Genomic DNA, 26,119 nt, shown 5'->3' on the forward strand with positions numbered 1-26,119 from the left:
TTATACAATTTATATAAATATATATATATGTATGAACATGATTATAAATATCAATAAAACAATTATATTTTATGTACTATAAACAATCAGTTTATTCACTCCAACAACCAACCGTCCTCTTCCTTTTCATTAAGACAATATTAATTGTGCATCAAACATTTTATATTGGCGAAGATAATGTGACTACCTTACTTAACAAAATAACATTTTTTTTTCCTTTAAATAACATTTAAATTATAAAAACAATTATGTAATAACTTGACACATAAACACTGCGAAACATTATTTACAATATTCGTAGAAGCCCGTCATTAATCCACAATGCCAGTCTTTCAAAATCTATCTAAGTTTACTTTTATTAATTATTGTTAGGTACAAAAATTGGATTGACTTTTGTCCTCGGGTTGCAGATTACTCCTACATTTACGATGGGTGTATTTTTAAGGGTTTGTACTTTTTGGATTTTGATATATTTTCTTATTACGTACGTACTTAACTATTTATTGACACTTTGTGACCTGCTGAATCATGAAAATAATTGACACACTTCTATATTTTCACTTTCAAAATGGGAAAAATTGCTGATCGTGTATTTTTCCGATTCGAAGTTAACTTCGCTGACGCAGCCGACAAAATTTGATGCATACAGTCCTTTCGTGTGGCCGGGTGTTGAAACGTTGAGAGGAAAACCTCCTAGAAAAGAATAATAAAACTATGTATAATATTTTTATGTTTAAATTGACTACAATCTGGTATGGATGGATGTTGGCTGCCTCCCATGTAGAAATGGTTGTCTATCAGGTCTGTAATCTGGATTTGAACACACATTGTAAAACAACATTTGGATTTGCCAGACGAGGGATTCAACCCCACGACTCTTTAAATCCACAGTGAATATCTAATCATTTAACCTCTGCAGGCGTTATAATTTATCTGCTGTGATATATTAAATAGCATCTAAATGACTACTTCCTGATGTGAAAGAATGATCAAAAGGATTATTATTGGGTTAATACTATGATTATAAATGATCTCAACCGCATTGAAAAGGATGCAATTCATTTAATCTTTTCATTCCCATTAGCTGGGAATACACTGATGTTCTTCCATCCAAAAAGTAAAACAATAATGTGAAATTCTAAGAAATGTTTTATTTACCTATATACATTATGAGATCTTGATCATTGGTTTGGTACTTGTGTCCGGTTTCTTCATAGACAATTTTGTTGTCAGTAGTAAGGGATATGTTCCCCGGTTCAAATCTAAAATCGAGAGTGTGCCAGTCACCGTTTGAAAGCCTGCCGGCCTGCAGGACTTTGATCACTTCAGTTTCATGGAATGGCTCTAGCCAATCGGCTGTTGTGACTTCTTGCATCTTCTTCTGTGCCAGCTTGGGTAGCATCCAGCTTATCTTCAAATATCCACCTTCTAAACCGATACTAACATACTTTCTGTTTTTCTGGAATAATAATATTCAAATGAGTTGTTTGAGAATGAAAAAAAATGAGTGTTTACACAGATTAAATGTAAACAGTTATTGTCGTGCAAGTTGCAACACTGCAAGCGTAGGTCAAAAAAGTTTACCGGCTTCTGAATTTTTCATGCGATAGCTGCACTTGCGTGACATGTGCGAATGCGCCGTAGAACAATCATTGCGAGGCTGGCGGTGAACTATACACCCAACATGCACATCAAAATTATTGAGCTCTTCTCGCAAAAAAATGTTTTTAATAACAAATCAGATTAAATGAAGCCCAATATATTTGTCTATGTATCAAGTCTAAAAACATTATTTTTAATCTCAACACGACAACCGATGCCACAAGATGTCTTGGAGTGGTGACGAAACATGTGTCACAATCGTTTAATCGATATAACATCAAAACAAAAATATGATTTCAGGATAATGTAACTTTTCTTGAGAAGAGGTCAGTTGGTACATCCATAGAAAACAGGTAGGTAATATAAAATCCAATTCACTTAGAAATTGAATCTCCTTACCATTTCACTCCAGAGCAACAGTCCATCAGGATATGCTGTTGTGAAGTTCATATAAATATGATTTACATTTCTTTTATATCGCAGTTTCTCCATGCTTTTCTGTTTGTTTGAATTTTGTATTTTTCCTTCGTCCATTATCATGAAACTGTTGCCGGAAAATTGAGGGGTGTCCATTTTTATTTCTAAAATAAGATAAATCAAAATATACTTGCATCGGTAATAAATGATTGAGGAACTGACAATTCAAGGGATCCAGGTGGATAGGACCAAGTTAAGTAAATCAATCGATTAATTCAATATTCTATAAATAGGATAATTATTATGGTTCTCAAATATGTAATGCATTGTTCTCACGTCAAGTTTAACCAAAATATTCAAATTAAATGATTTCTTGCTATGGAGAATAACAAACATTTTATACACAAAGAAGTTCATGGAATGTAACAGCTCGTTTATCCGACCATGTCCGATCCTAATAGGATCATATGGGCCTCCACAGAGTAGAGGTTTGTATCAACAGATTTTTGTTTTTTCTTTACGAGAAATGGATGTCAGCCACTTGCTCAACCTATTAGGTCCATACCCTGACTCACACACATATTGAAAAACAATATGTGTACTTGCCAGACCCAGGATTCGAACATGGGACCCATGGCGTGATAGTCTAACGCCTAAGCCACGCGGCCACCGTGGGTGAAATCCATGCACGTGTACAGATGTTATAATCTAGTGTTAGTAATAAAATGCTTACAGATTTTTTACATAGCTACACACACTTCCCTTCTATTTGGTTATGTGAAAACTGCTTATGACTATTTGTTTTACTATGTATATAGTATGGCTACTTTCGTTAGCCTCTCAATTAAGTTATTTTGTTAAGTGACATTTTGTTAAAAAATTATAATTAGAGGAATGGTGTCCAATTTAAAACTCTGAAAGAAATACGAATCAATACTCTTGCTTGATTAAGTTTTCCATCTTTATGTTGGAGATTTCAGTGGGCATTAAATTGGTTGATTAATGAAGATTCTGAATACGTACGATTCTGACAGGAATAACCACCCCAGCCTGCGGGACATACGCAAACTTGTTGCACGCATTTGCCTCTGTTGCATCCGCCGTCCTGGCACGGCTGAAGCTCCATACAATGATCGCCCGTGTATTGCGGGGGACACATGCATCTTGCGACACTCTTCCCGAGCTCCTGAACGATGAGGCAAGTACCGCCGTTCCAGCACACGTCGCCCCCGCACACATCTCCATCGCAGTCATCGGCATTGCGCGATTCTCAAAAAAAAAGTAATATCTCTATTATTTATATAGTTTCTGTAACGAACACACACCTTGCTTTATCTCTATAATTACTTATCGTCAATTATCCAAAACAATTTTAATTAAATAGACTTCAGAAAGCAAACTACATATTCAAAATGATAATGAATCCTGGTGTTTACGAGGTTATGAGGTAGGTATGAATTAATTTTTTAAATGGTTTGATGTGTTAACAGGTGCAAAAGACTCAAAGAGTCATTAATTTTAGCGTTTTCACATCTTAATTACTTACCAAAATGTGATTTACTAGTTTTACCAGATAGACTGACGTTATAACACATTATAATATAATAAAGCCATACAAGGAAATACAAACTTCAAAACGATTTCATGCACCAAAGAATTTGTACTGTAAAGAAATAGTATTATAATATACGTATTTCTGTTATGACATTTGAAATTATTTTGCAAGCGCATAAAACATGGTTAGGTTGGTAAGCTACCCAAATATTAAAATCGCTCAGTCGCCGTTCTGATTTTCTTACATACACAATGACGGCATTTTTTTTTTATTTATTGTGATTACTAATTACTTACTAAATACTGTCTAAAGTATTGGCTGTTTATTTACTCATCGCAACGGATTGTTTTTTATATGCCCTGCAAATTGGCAAGTAAATGTCATATGAGTAATGTGAAGGTCCTATGCAAATGAACCTACAATGTAGTCCACTTGTAGTTAACTTAATCAGTGAACCAGAAGTCCTTTTTTGCTTCAATTTCATACATTTTGGCTCCATCTCTACAGAAGAAGGTTTTTCAACATCTTTGAGTGGCGGTGATTTCATTGCCGCTGTATGTATTGTAAAATACAGAGTGTGTATATTGCAAAGGGGAGGTCGGTTATAGATGTATGTGAAAGAGCGAGTGGATTCGTTGCTCCGCAATCATGATAGTAATGGTTAAGTATTATAAAATTACAAAATTCTTACCTGAAATATGGTTCAAATTGAGAGGCAATCGCTGAGCATTGATGATTACTTTACGAACACAACCAGTAAATGACATTGGAGGTCCAGACATCACATCAAATGGAAGCGTTGAAAGATCTTTTACGCCACCTTTAAATCAAATAAGTATTTATGATAAATTATAAATATGTATACAATAAATTATATTAAAAGCTATCTGTATTTATGAATAAACAAGAAATGCCTCTTTTATATGCAGCAAACATAATCGTAGACTTCCTGCTTGAGTCTTTAAAAATAGATTTATTTTTTACATTTTGTAGTATTGAAAGTATTACCAATATAAACGGACGTATTAAATGCACTGAATGATTGGTGAGTCGCTAACGTCTCTGTAGTCATTGTTCCATCGACCCAAAGAAACAGTTTTCTGCCGTATCTTCCGGCCCGGACAGAATGCCACGCCCCGAGTGACAAAACGACTCCACTCCTCACCACAACAACCACTCGTGAGCCAGTCGGCTTCCCACCCCAATCGAGCCCTACAAGAAATAAAACTATTTTATTTTTAAAGAATTAAATACACATTGATAAATTAACATCATCCTTGAAAGTTTCTTTCTTACAGAAGATTCGTCACAGACCGCAATACAATACAATAATCAATTGATACTTTATGACAAGCCACTTTGCACAATACCAATCAAACTCATTATTAGGCATGCGTTATATAACAGAACTTCCCAACCAGCACTCGGCAAGATATTGTTTCATTTTGTGAAGTGACTACAAAATGTCATAAATGTTTCGTTGTTTTTAACGCAGTTACATCAACATTCAAATTATATTTTTAGCGTTAACCCATTGAAGACAAACAGTGCCAATTTGACACTGCTGTTATTGTGGACAATCCGCATCAATTTGGCACCGTGTGTCCTTGGTAAAACTTTTATTTTTTTATTTTACAATATTTCTTAAAATCCTACTTATTTAACAGGATGTATGCCACAAGCGCGTTTACACGCTTTACAAATCAGTGCATCCAAGGCCGGCCATAGAAAATGAGCGTGTATACATGCCGTACTGTGCAGGTTTTATTTTTTCATAGAAATTCAAGGCCCGCCAGGTAACACCATTCTAATATCCCGGCTTTGGAAATAGAAATTTCTTATAATATTAATATGGTTATTCTTATCAATACCTGCCCATCTGTATTCCAGCAATCCGCCCTGCAAAGTGAGAGACACAAAACATCCATCGTGTGTTTCCGTGAAGAATATGACTCCTTTAGGATGCAGAGGACGAACTTCAAATTCCAAACTGAAATGTACATCGCCCAGAGAAATTGTCTTCAATCGCAGATATGACCGTGTGCCGGAAAATGATACATCAGATAGTTCAACATCTAAAACACGATAACAATAATATGAAGTAAGCAATGAAATGATTATTTACAATTAGAGTTCGTAATTCCACATGATTTATATATAGCTAAATCCTGGGATTGAAAATATTGAAATCAGGGGATTTCAGGTCCGGATTAAATCTGATTTGAAATCTAAAAATATGATTGAGAAAGGATAATAATTATCATTTGGCGGCGAGCTGAGGAAATACTAAAAAAAGTTTGGATGTATAGAAAAACTACATTATTACATTATACCCATAGAGAAACAGGTAAAAACTAACTTTTATCACAATAGACGCCGGCTTTTCCCAGAGGACATTCACACTGGTAACCCATGACTGTCGGAACGCATGTCGATCCCCCGGTGCATTTATGAACTGTGGAATCGCACGGGTTCTGTTGACTCATGCAAAGTGGACCGAACCAATTTCCGCTGCATAGACAACTGCATTAAAAAAAACACTTTATTAGCTATAACTAGTCGACAAAATATTATTTAATTAAAAAGATTATCTGAGATCCTAATTATATGAACTGACAGTTAACACCATTAAAGTGATCTGCCAGTATAGTACTCGTATAATTACAGACCGAAGGAGTGCATAATATTATTATTTGTAGTTTATTTGATTTTATTTTTAGAAATATTGTTGTTTTGTACCCATATGAAATAAATGGTAGGTATTTGCCAAAAAATATACTAAATTTAGTAATTCTCATAATAACTCAAGATATGATTGTTTTGATTATATATTATTAAAATATAATAATATAACCAGAAAGCAAGTTTGGCACAGTTGCGTGTTGGTGAAATTTAATGTTTTGGAAAAACAACAAGTTATGTATCATCCATTCAAAGCAGTATCAAATCTGTTACATTTATCTAACCTGTAAGTGGCCGCATGGTGCAGGCAGGCTCCTCCGTTGTGACAAACCATGGGGTGGCATTGCGTTACGCTGCATTGCCCAACGGCTCGGCCTCTGTTCGCCGCCCAAATCACCCCTCCACCGCCTCTCCCGCCTACTCCGCCTACCCATAAATCCCAAATGCAACCGGAGAAGCCTCCATGCAGTGGTAAATCATGAGGTAATGTCGAAAAGTTTGCTGACTCATGTCCACCTGCAAATAAAATGATTTAATATCACAACTAATATTGGGTACAGTTTTTGATTGTTATTAATTATTTTTACTATTCTTGGTGGAAATAGATAGATGATTTAAAAAAAAAACAAATTTAGTTAATATTATTTAATTTTTTTAGGTAGGTACCTAGTTATTTTATTTTTATGTTTAGTACTTTCATTTTACAAAACCAGTTTTGCGGGCGTCTCTGTGGTTGTTTAATGCTACTTAGGTACCACTGTATTACTGTATTTTTCATGCCCAGCCCATTCATCTGCTTGGCAAGGTCATCACATTTTTCATTATATTTTTATTTTATAGCAATTAAGGATAATATCGATAATATTATGTCGTTAAGATGAAATTGATTTTGGTGTAATTATAAAAAGAAATATGGTAATAATTCTAAAAATAATAATATAATAATTAAGTAACAAAAAGAAGTGTTTATAATAACTATAATATTGATTGTTCTTACCCAAATAGAGTAATGGAGCAACATCTAGTTGGAGAAGATTGCCGGGAGCGTTCCCTGTGATGTTGGGCATATTGTCGACAGATAGCCAGGCAGCTCTGCCGAGCCTTCCGACCTTTATTAAGTGAGGTCTGTTACCCCGTGATGTTATCGGCCTCGAAGTAAAAATGCGCCTAGGACCTGGAAGATTATTAAAACTTACAAATTTTGCTAATACTACTTATAACAAAATAAAAAATTAAGTTTGTGAACATCTTTGTTACCATTGCCCAAATTCCATGTGAGCATAATGTATCCCTTGACAAAGGTCACAGCCATATGATCACTCTTCGGATCGTGAGGACCAGACTGGCCAAGAAAAGCAAGCAATGCTATCTGATCCATGTTCTGCGGCTGTATCTTAAATCGCATCTCCATTCCGTGAGTGATGAGCCTGAAGGGAAGTGGGTAAGCTGCAAACGATGATAATCCACCCACCATTGAAGAAAATGATGGTTGAGCAATCTCCAAATCTGAAAGGTTTTATTAAAATCACATACTAAACTCGAAATAAAATTAACAGTAAAGATGTATCTTTTAGCATTATGACCTACTAGTAAATAGCTGACAAGCTGGTACCCAAATATCACTAAAACTATCCTCAGCAGGGCACTATTTCAACATAACACTTAACTCCAAAATCAATAAAAATAGTGATAAAAATGCCATGACGCATTCCAAGAGTTCACTCTTTCACAGTGTCTGTTAAATGTAATATTTCTTAACGGCAACCCTAGTTAGAGAGCAATAATTGAATCTTTAGTTGTGGAAATTTGGATAGTTATTAATACTCACATTGCGACACTAGCGCCACTGCGCCACGTGTCACGTTAAATATTACAGTTCAACGACTTTTTTAGGTTGGTGTTGCGCATACACAGGAGGTATTCAGCGTTAACTTGAAATTATACAGAATTTATTGATCCGAGAGTAATCAGAGTTATCTCAAATCAAAAAAAAAAAATGGGAAGATGTTATTGTGTGTACTACTGGGAATAGGTAGTACTGTTTTTGAAATTTATTATCAATTTTTATACTTACTGTGTTCACAAAACATTCCATGTTTGCCTAATGGACACAGACAGAGATATCCACTTCCCGGGTAAATAACACAAGTGCCGCCAAATTGACAAGGATTTACTTCACATACTGATTTCTCACATTGTTCACCCAAATATCTGCAAGAAAAGAAATCCTAATTAATCACTAATGTGTTAAAAATGTTATTGAAAAAGAATAATCATATAAAATAGGCATATTGTTCAATTCCAATGCCAATGACCAGTCGATGGCATCATAGATTGAGTCATGAAAACGTAAAAAGCATCTAAATTCAGTTGTAATCTAATATGATTTCATTGAGACTTTGAAGGGGAAACATTAACCACTCCTGTTTTTATCTCCTTAACAAGCTAATGTGAAAGTTATTTTCAAAATTAACCATGAAGGAGCTTGTGTGACCTCGTCGTATCACTTGATTCATATTGCAACACTACAGCAGAAGTGATAATAAGAGATATGAATCCTCACACTTTAAACTGTAAAGGCGTAATTTCCTCTTTCCATTGCATAGTAGAGTCTTTCCATAGTTTGACAATGATGTCTGTGTAATGAAAATGTCAATAATTTTGTAGTTCTTCGTGTTATGTTATTAATTAGTTATAAAACTGAGTGTGTATATCGTAGTTTTTAATACAATTATTTAAGGCCTATAGCAAAATATGAGTGCCCAAAAAAGACCAAAACTAACTTTTTAGGTTTTGTGAAAGCGACCGTAATTTTGTTATTATTTTTAGCAATTTATTTATTTCAGCCAAATATAATACGTTTGTGTTGACGAATTACAATGGGGAAGTGTGATAGATTACTGCCAATTATTATGATAATGGATAAAGTATCACTGCTTACTTGAAGTTGAACATGCCTGATATAAAACAAAGAATGTATATTTTTATAATGTAGTAAATATGTAAATTACCCATTAGAACAACTGCAGGTCCATCTTTCTCCAATATCATTACACGTTCCTCCGTTTGTGCAAGGATTTGATAAACATGCCAGCGATGAACATTCAGTTATCTCAAAGCCGTCACTGGCATCTTTGAATATATGTTTAGGTTTGCCATCTAACTGAAAATTAATGACTTACAATTAGCTAGAAAAATAGATGTTTTTAAATTAAAGATAAAATACATTAAAGCTATGAATTATTTTTAAAAAATTTGACACTTTCGAGAGAACATAGTAATTTTTTTTTAATGATGAACATAAATAATATTACTTATACATAAAATTTGTATAGTGGGGAGAGCATTTGCATCTTTGGCTTATCTTAATTTCTGTAAATACTACATAAGAAATATTCTTATTCAAAATACTGTCGTACCATGAGACCCGTCATGCATCCTGTGAAGGGTGCGGTCTCAGGTGGAGAGTGATCAATGACCCCGAAGCCTTCCGGAACGGCACCCAGATGGAGCCAAGAGTCTCTGACCGGTGGATAGGAAGTGGGGGCGGCTACCTGCCCGCCACTCATTGCGAGCGTGTCATTGATGTGTAGAGACGCATTGCAATGTCTTCGTCCATCAGTCAATTCCAAGCTGTAAAAACATGTTAAATATAATGGTGTTAGTATGTGTCAGTGGCAGTATTTTAAAATATATTATAATTCTCCTAGCTAATTCATTTTCTAATTTCTTGTGGATTTCGTTCAATCGGGTTAAAATTCCCTAGTCCCAATGTGTCCCAATTAAGTGGAATCGACTGTACTACATTATTAATTCAAAAAAAGGCGCATAGTTGCATTTCTTAAAATATGTACCGGAACAGCACTCTCTCTGTAATCCGCCACCCCAAAAACCAGATAAGTGTCCAACTAGTGAAAGCGGCGGATTATATATAGTGCATACATACAAAATATGGTAAAAATTAAAACACGTATTTCGTAAAAATAGTTTTTATTGAGAAATTTGTACTAGCAATTTACGGTTTTATTTATAATCAAAATCAAATATGTATTAAATTATACATTATTTGTAAACTAAGTTTATTAACTACATATTAAACAGTAAATCACTTGACACAACCAGTTGTTCAGTGAGGCAGATAGTCTTGAATCTTTACCAAAAGCTTCAGCTTGTGTGTCCTGGTTCCATTGGAGCACGGCATAATTGTGATGTGGTCCTTGTGCACTTTCCTCCCTGGTGCATTACTTTCTTAGCGATGAACGTACGTTTTATGGGGGAGAAGTTTCCTAACTGTCTCATCTACGGTGTATAATACGTGGTGGACTACTGAATTTGATATACGAATACCGGCGAATTATATAGCTTGATTTTGTGCTTTCAACTTTGTAAAAATAACGGCGGATTATAGTAGTTGTCGGATAATCGAGCGGCGTATTACTGAGAGTGTACTGTATTATATTTAAGATGATTGCCACTGTCCAATGTGTCCACATTTTTTCTGTTGCCTATTGCATAATTAAAAAATGTTACTTGATGCATTGGTCTTCTCAGATCAGTCAGATTTAATTAAGATGAATTTGACTTGGCCTGATGAAAGGTTACTATAAGTAAATTACATAGCAATTAATTTGACTTACACTGCTTTTATCCTCAATTCATATCCAGTGTTAATTGGCACTTCTAATTCACTAAGTAGCATCGTTTGATAGCCGCAAGAAAACTTGAATTTCAATAGTCCTTTGTGCATGTACAAACACATGTAAGTATCTTGACCGATGTTGGAATACATGATCAAGCCTTCAGAAGACAAGGTCTTCGCGTGGATCTGCACCCGGATGCCCGACATGTTGGTGAGTTTGTGCGTGAGGTAAGAATCACCGCTGAAAGCTGCCGCTGCAATCCCAAGAACATTCTCGCAGAACGGACCATCAAAGTCAAACTTGCAAACACACTGCAAATTAAACAAAACAGAAGAATCAAACATAAGGAGCACAACAAGTTAGATTTTTTTATGAGCCAAATGATATATTTTTACATGGGGGGAGGGGGGTCTGACAGCTTTGAAAGACTTTAGCAGGTCTAACCAACTACATAACATCATTTTCGTGATCCGAGATATCCCCAATATGTTATGGACGTATTTTTTGTGCAAAATGGTTATCTAAAAGGCGAATTGTTTTGCTTTATAGCCAACGTCACAATAATATGACAACGCAAGCAGTTATATAATTAACACAGATTAACACCGGCCAACTGCTGTTAAAAGTGTTATTTATTACTAAACACAATATAGAATACATTATAGCATTTTTATTACAATTTTGCATGATTTTTGGATAATTATGTTGGAATAGACCTTCAGATTTGCATTACAATAGTGCGGTGTCGATATCAATTGAATAGTAATTAAATTTGTTGATTTAGGTGTTGAGAAAATCTGTACTAAAAGGTAGAATCGCTGCAGTATTTCTGAATTCCAAAAACCAACCTACACAGAAAAGATTTCCTCATGCTTGAAATAGCTGTCCTGAGATAATAAACATTTTTGGAAGTAGTTAAGGAAGTTTTATTTTTACATTCAATATTTCTGAAGAGCCGCATGTCCATATGAAAGAGCCACATGTGGCTCATAAGCCGCAGTTTGCTGACTAATGGCTTAGTAATGGTTCAAATACAAGACACTATCATTTTTTGGAATCCTGGCATCAAGAAACCAAGCAAGACTGCTGGTGTTGAAACAGTAATATGAGACTTACTAAAGGAGAAGATGAAGACAATGAAGCATGAGTGGTTTTATCAATTTAATTTTAATTAGATATATGTTATACAATTACCCGAGGTCCTTCAGTTGATTGTACGCAAGAACCGCCATTCTGACATTTAAAATTGCTACAGTTTTGTCCATCTGTAGTGGCATATGTAGTAGTATCCAGAGTCTGTTTGGTAAAGTCAATCGTCGATAAAGTAGTCATAAGAGTAGTTTCTGGCGCTTCAGTAAAGAGGGAAGTAATTGCTGCAGTTGTTGTCTCCGTCAACGTGGAAGGAATTGTTTGCGTTTCTACACTAGGAGTTTTATTTACAAAAGATTCCTCTGTCGTTACAACAGACTTGGTGGTGAAATCAGTTGCTTCAGTTATTTTGGTGGTCATCGTTGCCGTGTCGGTCCCCAATACACCGGGTATTATTACTTCTGTCACGGTGGACAAACTATCAACAGTCGTCGAATCATTTACTACTAAAGTAGTCGAATAAACATCTGTTATTGTGGTTGGCGGATTTGTTTTTGATTCAATTGTGCTTGTCATAAAACCAGTTGAATTGACAAAATTAAAACTGCTGGTCGCTTCAGTTTTATCTGTTGTTAATTCTGTATTGACTGTAGTCAGTTGAATTGTAGATGAAATATGCAACGTTGTCATATCTTTAGATGTAGTTGTATCGAAAAATCTAGTTTCTAACTCAGGAATAGTAATGTCTGTTGTAATCATTTCTGTAGTTGTATATTCGGATGACGTGGACATCATTTCTGTAACATTGTCCGGTTTATTGACAGTACTCGCGCCGAGCAACGATTCACCGATAGTTACACTCGTGAATGTGTGAGAAGATTCCGTAAAGGTAGTCGATTGAATTGGATAGATAGTTGAAGGTATGGTAGTAATATTATTATCTAATGTTGTACGAAGTGTACTTTGGTCCCAAATATGAGTTGGCACAAATGTCACAGTGGATTCAACATCAACAGTCATGGTAGTCATTGTCGTCGACGGTTGATCTGTTGATATATTTCCATAAAATACGGTTACACCGTTAAGGGTGGTCTCTTCGCCGCCAATAAAAGTGCTGGAATGCGGCACGGGAGTCAGGCTGGGTGTTATCAGCATCGTGGTGGGCGTGGAATCGGTGGGCGGAGGCGAAGGACTCACGTATTCGCAGTCCACTTCTTCGTCATCCAAGATGAGACATTCACACAGCATGCCCGTTAATCTGGGCGGACAGGAGCATGTGAAGTTGTCCACTCCGTCTATGCAAGTTCCACCATTCATGCACCTACTGAAATGGTAAAATAACTTACTACTTATATTCACTTTTATCCGATTAATAGAAACATTGATGACATTAACACATTGACTGTTGACGAGATAATTACTTTTTAATGAACACATTTAAATAGCATGCTAATTATATCGAATGGCCACCTAATCGTTACGCGCTAGGCGCGTCTTTAGCGTCCAAGGTATTAAAGAGTAATGAAAATATCATTCATTGGCTTTCAGCAACAAACTATATTATTCTTTATATTTTTTTGTGAGAATGAAATTTTATTTAAAAACTTGCAGTTCTCTGCAGTAGACAAAGTGTGCTGAAAAAATAGTTATAACTATGAGATACCCGGGGTTCCAGCGGCTAACTCAGGTGTCCATCGAACCCCGGATTCACAAAAAAAGATATTTTAAATTGAGGAGAAATTAAATGAAACCACGTCTGTCTCGTGCGTAACTTAGTATTCTCTTATATTTTACATTTTCTTTACACGTTTACATATTTTGTTTTAACAATAAGTTTCGCAGGTCCGTACATGTTGGAAAAGGGATGCTCACTAACTTTTTTTTTTTTTCAAACTTCGCGTACCCACGCCGTCCAGCAAAAAGGACTCTCGTGATTGGCCAAATTTTATCGCGTGATGTTTTTGATTTGACGAATCACGAGGACCACCCCGGCGCAGGCGCGTGGAAATTTGAACGTTGCCGGCAAGCGCGGCAAAATTTATTATATTTGAATAAGTACTTATATTTAATCTTAAAATTATCTCTTTCATCCATCATCATTTATACTTTAAATCTATCTTAATTACACCTCCGCCCAGTAAGTGATTTTCACGCACCGGACGAAGGCCTTTACTCATGAATAAAAAAAATAAAATTACGTAGTTGAGCAAGGAATCAGATTAGATGTTTTATGAAGCCGTTTCTAGAGGTCAGGGTTACGTTTCGACTTATGACTACTAAATGATTATTTTACACCGGGAGAAGCCCGCCTGTAACAGGGGTGTATCAACTACCTACTTAGGTATTATTCACAGATGTCAATGTTAAATTCTAATAATTATTTACTTCACCATGTTCGATCCTGAGAGGATCATATGAACCTCCACTGAGTGGATTTTACGAGAAATGGATGTTAGCCACTTGCTCAACCTATTAGGTCCATACTCTGACTCCGAACACAAATTGAAAAACAATATATTGTTTATTTGCCAGACCCAGGATTCAAACCTGGGACCCACGACATTATAAGCCGACTATAAGGTGGTAATAATATTAGACCTTGAATGTTGCCATCTTGCATTTAAGGCTTAATCAAGTAGTTAAATCATCATATTAGAACATAAATATGTGAGATTAAAGGGAATATGAGGTGTCTAATTACAAAAACTGATAAGCCACATATGAAGGTGAAAATCTAACAAAAAATATGTATCTACATAAATTTATTATTCTATGTGTAATTATTTAATACAATTTGTAATAATCTATAACTTCTAAAACCCACTAAAATCACACTAAAATATTTAAATATTTATCGACTACATATTTAAACTAATACATATAAATTAATGTCAATATGTGCAATTTCATTTTGCCCATACTTAATAAATGAAAACACAATACGTCGGACGATAGAAAGTAGAAACTAATGTTAAAACCAACTAGTAATGCTTGACACACACAAACATTGTTTATCACAAATATATCACCTCATATTATGAACAAAATAAAGTAAAGCACCCGGATTCGTTGTTGAAGTCACATAATATACACACCATATTAGGTCCTTACAACATACCTTTAAAAAATACAACATGGGAATTTTGCCTAATGCGGGATTCAACCTGGTGCACACTGCCACTATTCCACTTTGGGTGTGTCAGATATAAGAATAATAGATATATCGAAGAATGTTATATTTAAAATTCTCTGTTTCGAATATTTTATTCTCTTACTTTGGGCTCAATAAGCATTCATCATATTGAAATTGGCATTTTTCCCCGTGATAGTCTGGTACGCAGTAGCAAACTCGTATGGTGTCCTCCATCATGCAGAGAGCCTTGTTTGTGCAGGTATTATTTGCACAGAGCTCAATTTGTGATTCACAACTCTTCCCGGTGAATCCTAAAATCAAAACAAAATCACAACCTTAACATACTTGCTTCGAAAAAATGTACGTGCAACTACATCTAGTGACGTTTTCCTATAGTTGTCATATAACAGCTTTGGCCTGCAGATGATAGGTGATATTAAATATAATAGCGCCTGTACACGTGCATGGATTTACTGGCACCAATAGTGTGTATTTTAAACTATCGCGATGATAACTGTTTATACGTATTTGTGCTGACTGTCTCTCTAATCTCATTCTTCAAGCATAAGCGAGACGCAATTTTGTCATTGTATGGTGCTATTTGACAGCTACGGACAGGTTCGTATATAATCAGTAAACGTCAAAATGTTCTGTGCGCCATGCACCGCCATGCAAGTACCAATTATTGCATGAAAATTCAGAAGCTTCTGAACTTTTTTGATCCATGCATGGAATCTTACAACTTGCACGATAATACGTGTTTAGATGTGCGTTTTCTTGTTATGTCAGCAGTAAATCCATGCACGTGTAAACGGGTATAAAATACAAATGATAATATATTGTTATTGCAAACAAACAGTAAAGTTACATATTAGAATATTATTACATTGAAAATTATATAGAGAATTAATAAATTATATAGAGAAACAATAATAAAAGAGTAAAACAAAATAAGTGGAAAAACGTGTAAAATTAAACGATATAGTACATACTATTATAATATAATATTAACCAATAAAATAATAATTATAAAACTATTGATATACTAGGTTTCCCCAAGTATATAAAACACCTCCTCCAGTCCCCTGGATACCTCAATAGTACCTAAAACAGTGACTGCATTACCTCTTTGGATTTATTTACTTATTCATTGTCTCAGGTACTCAGTTGAACGGCACTCACCTGTTTTATCAGTCAAGCAACAATCGATCTCAGCCACTGTCTTCGAAGCAGTCGGTCCCCAGGGTCCAAATGTCTCGAAACTCAGGTGACAGACAATATAATTAGGTGACAGACAGTCATATCTTTTAGCTTTGTTAGACTCAACTAAAAGAGCTGCTGAACCTGACGATTGAACCGATTTATTCAGGTGAGATGCCACGATAAATGTGTATGAATAAAATACTGGAAGGAAACCTCACCAAAAGTGCATGCACACAGGTAGTCCGCATGCTGATCGATACACAGTCCTCCGTTCTGACAGGGTGATGAAGAGCATTCATTTATTGGAACGTCACACAGTTTTCCTTCCCAACCTAAAAATGCAAAAAATCTATATATTTAAAACCTATTTATGTAATTGGGTGTTCAGTCCGATTTTTTATATAGGTACATTGAGCTAGACGGCGAAAACTCCAACTTGAGGTACGGCGGTTTGGAGGATTTATAATTAGTAATTATTATTATTAATTATAATTATTTATTGTATTCCAAAAATAACTGGCCTACAGGTATCCACCTAGTAAAATTTACTTGACAGTGAAAAGGTTAAATTACCCAGTGCTTTGAAGGATTTTTTGTATCTGTCATTTCATATCTATCACTGATATTTCATAAAACTTATTCTCATATGAGAAATATATAAATAAACACCTGTGGAACATTTGCAAGTGAATGCCATTCCCAGTCCCTCAATGCACAATCCACCATTTGAACATCTCGTTTCTTCAGTGAGATTACAAACTGCCACATCTAACTCGCAGAGCTCTCCCAAGTATCCTGGCAAACAAGCGCATTGGTAGCCGTTAGGAGCGTCTACACAGGTACCATTGTTGAGACATGGATTGGAATCGCATTCATCAAAATCTTCCTCACAATCTAGACCTAGAAAATCATAATAACTCAAGTGTTTATGGTATTGTAGATCAAGGGACATACTTCTCCATAAAATAATTCAAACAAAAACTCAAATTAAATAATAAAAATTTCAATAATCAAATATAGATTCTATGATCCTCGGAATGAGTTTTGAATAAAGTGCCATCGCGTCAATCGCTTGATTGATTAGGTACCTAAGTCTAATCTTAGTTTTTCAAGGACGTGTCTTAACCAAAAATGTTGAGTCTCTTTCTAGATAAAGCCTTCTCTGATTTCTTTGCAAAAATCACTAAAGCAAGTTCCGGTTTAACATAAGTGCCATTTTGCATGCAAAAAATAAGTGCAGTATTCCCAAAACTTCTTTATTTTTGTAATCTATTGGAGGTTTTTTTCAACATCTTTGGCTTTAACTGAAATTTAAAGAAGTAAATTAATATGAACCTACATGGATTGCTGTGTAAAATTTAGTCTGTTATGTTAAAAAGTTAAACAGTGGTAACATAAAATGAAATAAGAAATTATTAGGACGACCATAATATATTATTTAATTTATAAATTCATCTCTTGGGCATAAAAAATATAACCATATTCCATAAACTAAGACAGATTTTTTATCTACGTATTGAATTATTTTATTATATCAAACAAATAAAATACACATTATTATGATTGAATGTAAACTGCCTTTATATTATTACGATTGCTACTGATTAGTATATAATCACATACCTACAAATCCTTCAGGGCAAGTGCAGTTGTATTCTGCGATGCCATCAATACAACTTCCCCCATTTTTGCACGGGGATGACCAGCATTCATCCCAGTTGGTCTGGCATTCAACGCCTGTGTAACCATCGATGCAATAGCAGCTGTATGTACTGCAAACAATACAAACAATAAAATACATATTATTGTAAAAGTAAGTTACCATAGAGAGCCCAAGGCGACTCTCTTTGACGCAGATGATGCAATCGATTCATCAGACGATTTAAGAAGGGATCTTGAAATAGTTCAAACCAGTCATACAACTAGGTATTAAATTATACCAAAATCTTAAATGGTTGAGAATATTATCCAAAGCATAAGAAAATCCCTGCAGATTTTTAGACATAGGTATCAAATATATTTTTTCAATAATAATTATTTTTCAAACCACAAGATGTGATTCTAGAAAAGTGATAAATTTATATGTTCAGTAGATATGCTGGAAGTTGCAATTTATGGTTATTATTTATCATGTACCTATCAAATCAGTCAGTGTCTCAGGCCTCCAACTCCCTTAACACACCACTAATAAAGTCATGTGGAGTTGTCCCGTTGCCAATCACCACAAGCGGCGAATTGACCATGGACGTTTGGCGAATTTGAATTTATTAGCCCCTTCAGTAATAAACTCTTTCCTGACGACATGTACCTATTTAATATTTCCTGCATATTATCATTAGAAGCATGCAGTGGCGGCTCGTCCATATGCACTGCGGAACTGCAGCACCCCCAAGCAAATTGAGTAAAATGGAATATTATAATATACATAAATTTATGTATATTATATGAAAATATCAATATTATTTAAGCGTGAATTAAGCTCGCCCGTGCACCGATACATCCAATAATTATCATACACCTCGGTACTGCAGTACCGTTTTCAAATGAATATGCTCGAATGGGCGCAGGAGGGGTGCGGGGAGCGGGGCAGGCAGCTGGGAGCTTGATCGGTACTGCCGGCCCGACAGTATATCACCGTTTTTGCGTTCGTACCTGAACACGCGCGCGACAGCGGAGGAAATAAATATAGCTTTAATGATTTATTAACATTGTTAAAATTTATTTCTGCAAGCAATTTATGCAAAGTTCTTTATTTTAATTACTTATTAATTTATATTTAATATATACTTAATAATTTATATTTAATTTTGATGTTAAACATTTTTTTTATTTTTAAGGCCATGCATTAGTTGAGACACGGTCTAAAAAGATCGTCGCTAGGCGATGCGCGGTTTGCGGGTCGCGGGTGCAAATGAGGCATGTCAAACCAAATATTATTTGTCTTATAAATCCAACATGTGTCCATTTAATGTTCTGTTTATTGTTTTATCAGTGACAATAATAATATATTCATTGACATGTTTTCTTTTTAAAGTAAATGGGTAACGTTTTAAGTCATCTTTACACGATTTAGAAATTATTACGGCCGTCGCCATCACGAAGCAAAATGACGTCCTTCCAGCTCTACATGCTCTCTCAGAATGGGAGCGAGTGCAAAATTTCGTCGCGCCTATGGTAGAAAATTATTTGGCGTTTCACTGATGAATCACCTTAATGAACCGCAGAACCCCCAGATATCTTATCCACGAACCGCCACTGGAAGCATACCACTTAATTAATAAGAACCAAATATTTGAGTATTTTCAATTCATTCATAATCATTTAATTGATTTTTAGTTCTGCGATGTATTTTATGGCGCTGAATACAAATTCGAAGCTAAATTTTGCAAATTGGAAGCTTATAAAAAACCAAGATGGCCGCCAAAATGCTAATATTCTATAATATTGTTATCTGATTCGACTTATTTTCAGTGAAGACATGTATTTTTATGACGTTGGATATTAATTATAGTGACCTCATTGAGCCGTCCACACGCACATGCGGCGTATCGCGGCGAGACACATATCATCTGGACAAGCATGTTAAACAATTGGAAACCTATAAAAAACAAGACGGTCTCCAAAATTAAAATTTTCCAGTATTTTTATGATTTGATTGTTTTTCAGTTGGAATGTATTTTATGGTGTTAAAAATTAATTGATTAATATAGACTTTATATTTCGCAATTGGAAGCCGATAAAATACCAAGATGGCGGCCAAAATGACAAATTTCTATGAATGACGTCCGATTTATCTCCATAAAGTGTGCACGTTTCAAGTCCAGACGAACATACATTTCATTATTAGTAAGTACATAATAGATTGTTCTCGCACGTCCTTAGATGGACTTTCCACATATATTCTATAATACTTAATATTATGATAACATAGAAAAACCCCCGAAACTTTTGGTATAAATTATTTAACTAAAGAAATCAAAGTTGGAATCAGTTTTTCACAATATGTATATGAAATATCATTAGTAATTCATTACAAAGGAATGTAAAATGTCTTCAATTTTAATATTATATTTTGTAGTTGCTGATGAAACCTAATATCGTATCAGGGACGGAGTAAACAATGATCAAATGGAAAAATATAATTTTAGGAAACCGTCCGAGAGCAACGAAAAAACTGCGAGAATTACCATGCGATTAGATCTTGATATTTGACGACTTCTTTCAATTATCCTTTGAGAGTTGATATTCGAGACTGTTTATTTATTTTTCGAGATTCTCGAATGACAAATTCTTCGTTTGCTTGATTTTTCCGTCCGAGAGTTTTTCTCCACAAAAATAAATAATAATTACCGTCCAGGCCAGAGACCTCGAAAGTTTTTTGTACGCATATTTTGTGGGTCTTACCGGATTGTATATTGTTTCAATGGATAGGTCACACATGATGGTAAAAAAGCCTTGAATTCTCTACTACTCTTCTAACAATAATTTCTTCTCAAAATTTCATAAAAAAATCTTGAAACAGAATCACCGCCAAAATACCTACTTTTTAATATTAATATTCTAATAATTACCAATATTTAATAGGTACTCCAATATCTAAGAAGTTTCTGTACTTAGGAAAAATGCTTGTTTTGCGATATTAAATATTATGTTTAATTATATATAAGCACTAAGTATTTTAATTCCACGATGGCCGCACGGCTTAAGCATCGGCCTTTAGCGTCCTGGGTCCCAGGTTCGAATCCTGGGTCTGGCAAGTACACATATTATTGTTTTTCAATTTGTGTATGAGTCTGGACCTAAATAATATAGGTTGAGCAAGTGGCTGACATCCATTTCTCGTAAAAACAAAAAAATATGTTAATACAAACCTCCACCATGTGGAGGCCTATATTATTATGATCTTATCAGGATCGGATCGGAAAAATTGAATGTAAAAAAAACAAAATTCCAACATTTCGGATTCTTCAATGCATGTCTTTTTGTGTTTTAATATATGTTAATTTAAATTCTAATGGAGTCAAGCTCTGTACTCTTCCATTTAAGTCGTTTCTCGCGACCCGGGTTTCGCTTTTCGGCATCTTCAGGCCGAATACAGGGCTTGAATCCATTAGAATTTAAATTCAAATTCCATCAAGTACCTTCGGTTGAAAGTATTAATATATGTTAATTTGGTATTTATATAACCAGAATAGACTAAAACAGTAAATGACGTTGCGTGAGGGCAAGTAGGCCCTGCGTTACTTAGGGGCGGAAAATTAAGGAATGAATACTATTAGTCTATGAATACTATCATTACAACTTTTGAAAGCAGTGGCGATTTTCCATCAAGCGAACAATGCGGTCGCTTTGTTTTAGAAAGTACCGACATCTTAATTTTATTAAATCACAAAGAGGACTTCAAACTTGTGAGTGGCGCAGACCTCTACGTACCTAAAACCATCACTGATTGAGAGTATGTTTCGTAGAAATGCTCCAATGCTCAGTAGATAACAATATGTACGTTATTTTTTTTTTCAATATTTTATATCATTTATAAGTTTAAGATAGGAAAATAGGTAGGTCACAAAATTTGAGACAAAAATGAGCCTAAGTTTACCTAAGGGCGGCACTTTATCTAGGGGCGTTACTGAATATAATAACTATAATCTGTACATACCGGTAGAATATTGTGAATAATGCCGAAAGGCGAAACGCAGTTCGCTAAAAACGATTCAAATGGAATAAGTACATGTTATATCGAAATTCAAATATAGTTTACGTATAAGGGAAGTAGGCGAAAATTGAGCGTAAAAACATGATATAAAAACTTAACACAAAACCCAACAAATAAACATTGCAGATTTAAGCTTATTTTTTATATTACATAGAAGGTAGTAAAATACTTTTAGGTTCACTTTTCCTACCACTTTTTAATGTGTAAGAATAGGTTTTATGGTCAAATAAAACGTGGAAATAGCCATACATCCGTTTATACTTTATAGCATACAATATACATATCTACAGATAGATACATACCTAGCTAGAATGTGCTAGTTTTTTTTAGATTGGATTCAATGCAGTAGTGAAATACAAAATACCTATACGAAATCGTTATGCGACACAATTTGCCGAGTTCGGTCACGTAAAAATCTAATAGCTATTTTGTTCCCCCAAGACAGTTTCTTTCCTTACACTTTGCACTTACACTGTCTGTTTCAACCCTTAGCAACCACCTAGACAAAATAAATCTCTGTTCCAACACACAATAAAGGTAATAGGTAGGTAATCAATAGTCGACAGCTGCTGCTGTAATTATGTAAACAGAGTATACCTATGTACTTACTAAATTAGCTAAGGGAAAAGCATGGTTCCGATTATTTACAGTTTACAGGCATGTTAAAATATGTGTTGGTTAAGTACTTTGGGATCATTTAAATAATAAATACTATAAAATCACGAATTGGTACAATATGGCAGTAGCGGAGGGTGGAGGTAGGCTGTTAAGATCCGCCATAAATATTGCACATTAAACTTTGTTAGTCATACGTATTGGTTTTTATTGGACTAATACAACAATTTACAGATGGTGTTGGTTAGTTTTTAAAAATGAATTAAACCTTGCCAAAACCAAACCATAATAGTTTTGGTATACTTTAGGCGGTACGACAAAATTCTACACACTTTTTTATTCATACTTATTTATTTTCGATGGATTAAGATGACATTTTACACATATTGTTGGTGTTTTTTTAAGCCCTGCCTAAACCAAACTATAATAGATAACACATATTATTCTATCTATAAAATATCCAAAGTGATGTATGATTTAATTGCATGATTTTAGATATTTTATAGATAGACGAGTATTTTTTGACGATTATTTATTGTAGCTTGGCTTCGCAGGTTTAATTGAATTTTAAAAACTAACCAACACCGTCTGTAAATTGTTGTTTTATTTCAATGAAAATAAATACGTGTGACTGACAAAGTTTAGTGTACGCTATTGATGCCTTATCTTAACAGCCTACCTTCACCCTTCGCCACTGCAATATGGTATATTTGATGCTCCCCCCTGCCCTAAAGGCTCACAAGAAAATATTTCATACTATAATATATTCTTTTTTTACTACTACAACTATTTAGTAATAGAAGTTAAATAATCACAAATACTCTGGCTTTGTGAAAATCACATACATATATTGTTACCTCACCGGGATCGAAACCGGAGCCCCCGGATGAAAGGTCAGCGGCTTACACACTAGACTACTAGGGCCGCCGCGGATCAGTCACGATCATAAAGCCGTAAATAAGTACTTGTTTGTCTCAGTGTTTATTTATCTAAATGGCCCAAAATTCCATTATCAGTGGTGTCTTTAGGTGCGTGGAGGCTTGAAGCGCTGACAGTTTTAAATCCCTCCTTTGAACATTTTGACTATTCGATAAATCGCCATCGCAGCAAATGTTACCAGAGTTCTTTCAAATTTTTATTGTCTTTCATGCTTTTTACACTAATACTTTGAATGTTATTTTTGTCTGCAAAGTAACAATGAATTAATTTATTAATGATGTCAAAATATGTTTTAGGCTTTTTTATCTTAGCTCTAACCGAAACATAGTCATATCAATATAAATGCCTGAGTGAATTTTTGCGTTACTTGGAATGGGAACGCATCTTTATGAAATATAATTATTCTATAACTAGCGTTCGAAATGGCCTGGAACTCAGTTCCGAATAGTGAAATCTTCAAAACTATCGTTTCGTTTCGTGGAAAAAAATGCGGTCCGGTTCGTGAAGTCATTTGGTTTGTTTACAATACCTAACGGAGTTTTAAGTTTGAGTTTTTTGTAATTTTGTTTAAAAAAAACTAGAAACTAGAAAACCTTCTAATCTAATACAAATTTACGATGATTGTCATATTTATTTAGTCCTGTAGTTTATTAGGGTAATACGAAAGTAAGTCCGTCCCGTGGGGGTAGGCAAGCTATACACTGATAATGGATAACAAATAAAGTAGAGAAGAGTATAGTCAAATGTTGACAGTACTTAAATACTTTGTAAAATTTTTATTTTGTGATTTGGTTCCGATGATACTATGATATGCCTTATAATAATCAATGAAACCCAAGTATAGTGGTAGTCTATAATCTTGATATCGTTCTATAGAACTATCTATTATAGAACGATAGGTAGGTATCAATATCTATAAAAAATACTAAAACCGCTTTCAATATTAGTGTTACGAAAGTCTGAAAACACCGTCCAATAGTAAAACGGCGATTCTGGAAAATATTTTTAAGTCTTCTTATGTAGAAAGTTACGTAATGTTTTCCACCAAACCATTCTCTAAAAATGTCGATATAATCACTGATAATGGAAGTTGGTAAAGTATCGTCGAGAAATTTTAAAAAGGGGGTTACAATTTTCACAAATTTCGTTGTAAGAAGTTAAGCAGTTGCCACGAACAGATAGGCACTGAATCGTTCTAATATACTCAAGATACATATGCCTACTTACCACCACCTTATGCAGTCCTGTAATTATTTATGTATATAATACATAGTCAATAAACAATTTCTTTTATTCAACGAATAATTCACAAGATTTGAGAATTTCAGATTCCATATATTGAACATATAAAATTTGAAAACACCTCAGATACCTACTAGAAAAAATCATATTTGACAAAAATACGACGCCTGACAGGATTTAAACCCGTATATCCACTGGTATCACGCCAATATGCTTTATCTAATTAAGCTACAGGCCTCTTACTTAATTAGGTACAATAATTTAAACTAGTATGTTCTACATGAAATGCTTATCAAATTGCGGTATTATTGACTATCGGTTTTTGTGTTGTAAATTTCATGTAGCACCTACTAGTTTAAATTATCTTAATTAAGTAGGAAGCCTGTAGATTAATTGGTTAAAGCACATTGGCGCAATACCAATAAATATACGAATTCAAATCCCGTAGGCGTCGTATTTTTTGTGATGTAATTTTTTCTAGTTATATCTGAGGTGTTTTCAAGTTATGTATGTTCAACATAGTCCAGTTTGCAAAAAATCTTGATGTATTACAATTATTACTATATTTACCGGGGCTGATAGGAAAATCTTTACCAGAAAATTGATTTACCTGTTAATAAAAAAAAAACTAATAAAATATTTAACACTACACAGTTATCATAACAATATTTTACACAATTGTACAGCACTTCTCAATAGGGCAAACACAAGATTTAAATTATATACGTAAAAATAGTTTTCTACGAAGTTAATTCTTACCTATTGAGGTCATCGATGCAAACTCCATTTATACAAGGATTGCTGAGGCAAGCCAGGCCAGCCAGGGTAGCTCCAGGCAGCACAAGGAAGCACGTCGTCAGCAGAACAGTGATTAAGCCACATCTTTGTCTCCAGCTCTGCCACCCTCCAACCCTTGGCAGCACCCTGTCACCCTCCAACATATCACATGGTACTCTGCATTAGCTGAAATATAACATAACAATAATAATATGAGCCGAATTTTATTATGCAACATTGATCATTTGTTGATTTTTTTTTCATCCCGGCATGACAAATGGACATAGGAGTACAAAAAACTGAGTTAATCAAAATGATCACAATTAAATTTGTCCACTTTCGATTTAGGTGTCGGTAATAAAAAAAAAACTGGATTGTGGAAATATTAAAGGTCAGCTAAGCATTGTGTGGAACGTATCAATGGACCGAGGGAAGAAGCCCACATCAGGGCCATATTAAAGGAATCTAGGGGCCCTTGAAATAAAAAAAAAACATCTACGTTTACGGTG

General features: G+C 34.6%; 1 protein-coding gene across 1 annotated transcript; it reads right to left on the reverse strand.

The window, feature by feature from the left end:
* Positions 1-71: 71 nt before the first annotated feature.
* On the reverse strand, positions 72-25,774 carry eys (eyes shut). The gene is made up of 22 exons (XM_085955729.1): positions 25,593-25,774; positions 17,945-18,093; positions 16,991-17,221; positions 16,540-16,653; positions 15,261-15,429; positions 13,063-13,306; positions 12,091-12,129; positions 10,894-11,207; positions 9,676-9,889; positions 9,268-9,419; positions 8,331-8,467; positions 7,514-7,762; positions 7,254-7,430; positions 6,541-6,772; positions 5,934-6,097; positions 5,446-5,649; positions 4,583-4,786; positions 4,266-4,394; positions 3,043-3,288; positions 2,002-2,183; positions 1,159-1,459; positions 72-693 (listed from the first exon to the last, which is right to left on the reverse strand). The coding sequence occupies exons 1-22, from the start codon at positions 25,772-25,774 to the stop codon at positions 527-529; spliced, it is 4,200 nt and encodes a 1,399-aa protein (XP_085811855.1). The 3' UTR covers positions 72-526.
* Positions 25,775-26,119: the final 345 nt, after the last annotated feature.

The sequence above is a fragment of the Rhyacophila brunnea genome, unplaced genomic scaffold (assembly GCF_057557595.1).
Source record: "Rhyacophila brunnea isolate RB1 unplaced genomic scaffold, BYU_Rbru_1.0 scaffold_5, whole genome shotgun sequence".
NCBI classification, from domain to species: Eukaryota; Metazoa; Arthropoda; class Insecta; order Trichoptera; family Rhyacophilidae; genus Rhyacophila; species Rhyacophila brunnea.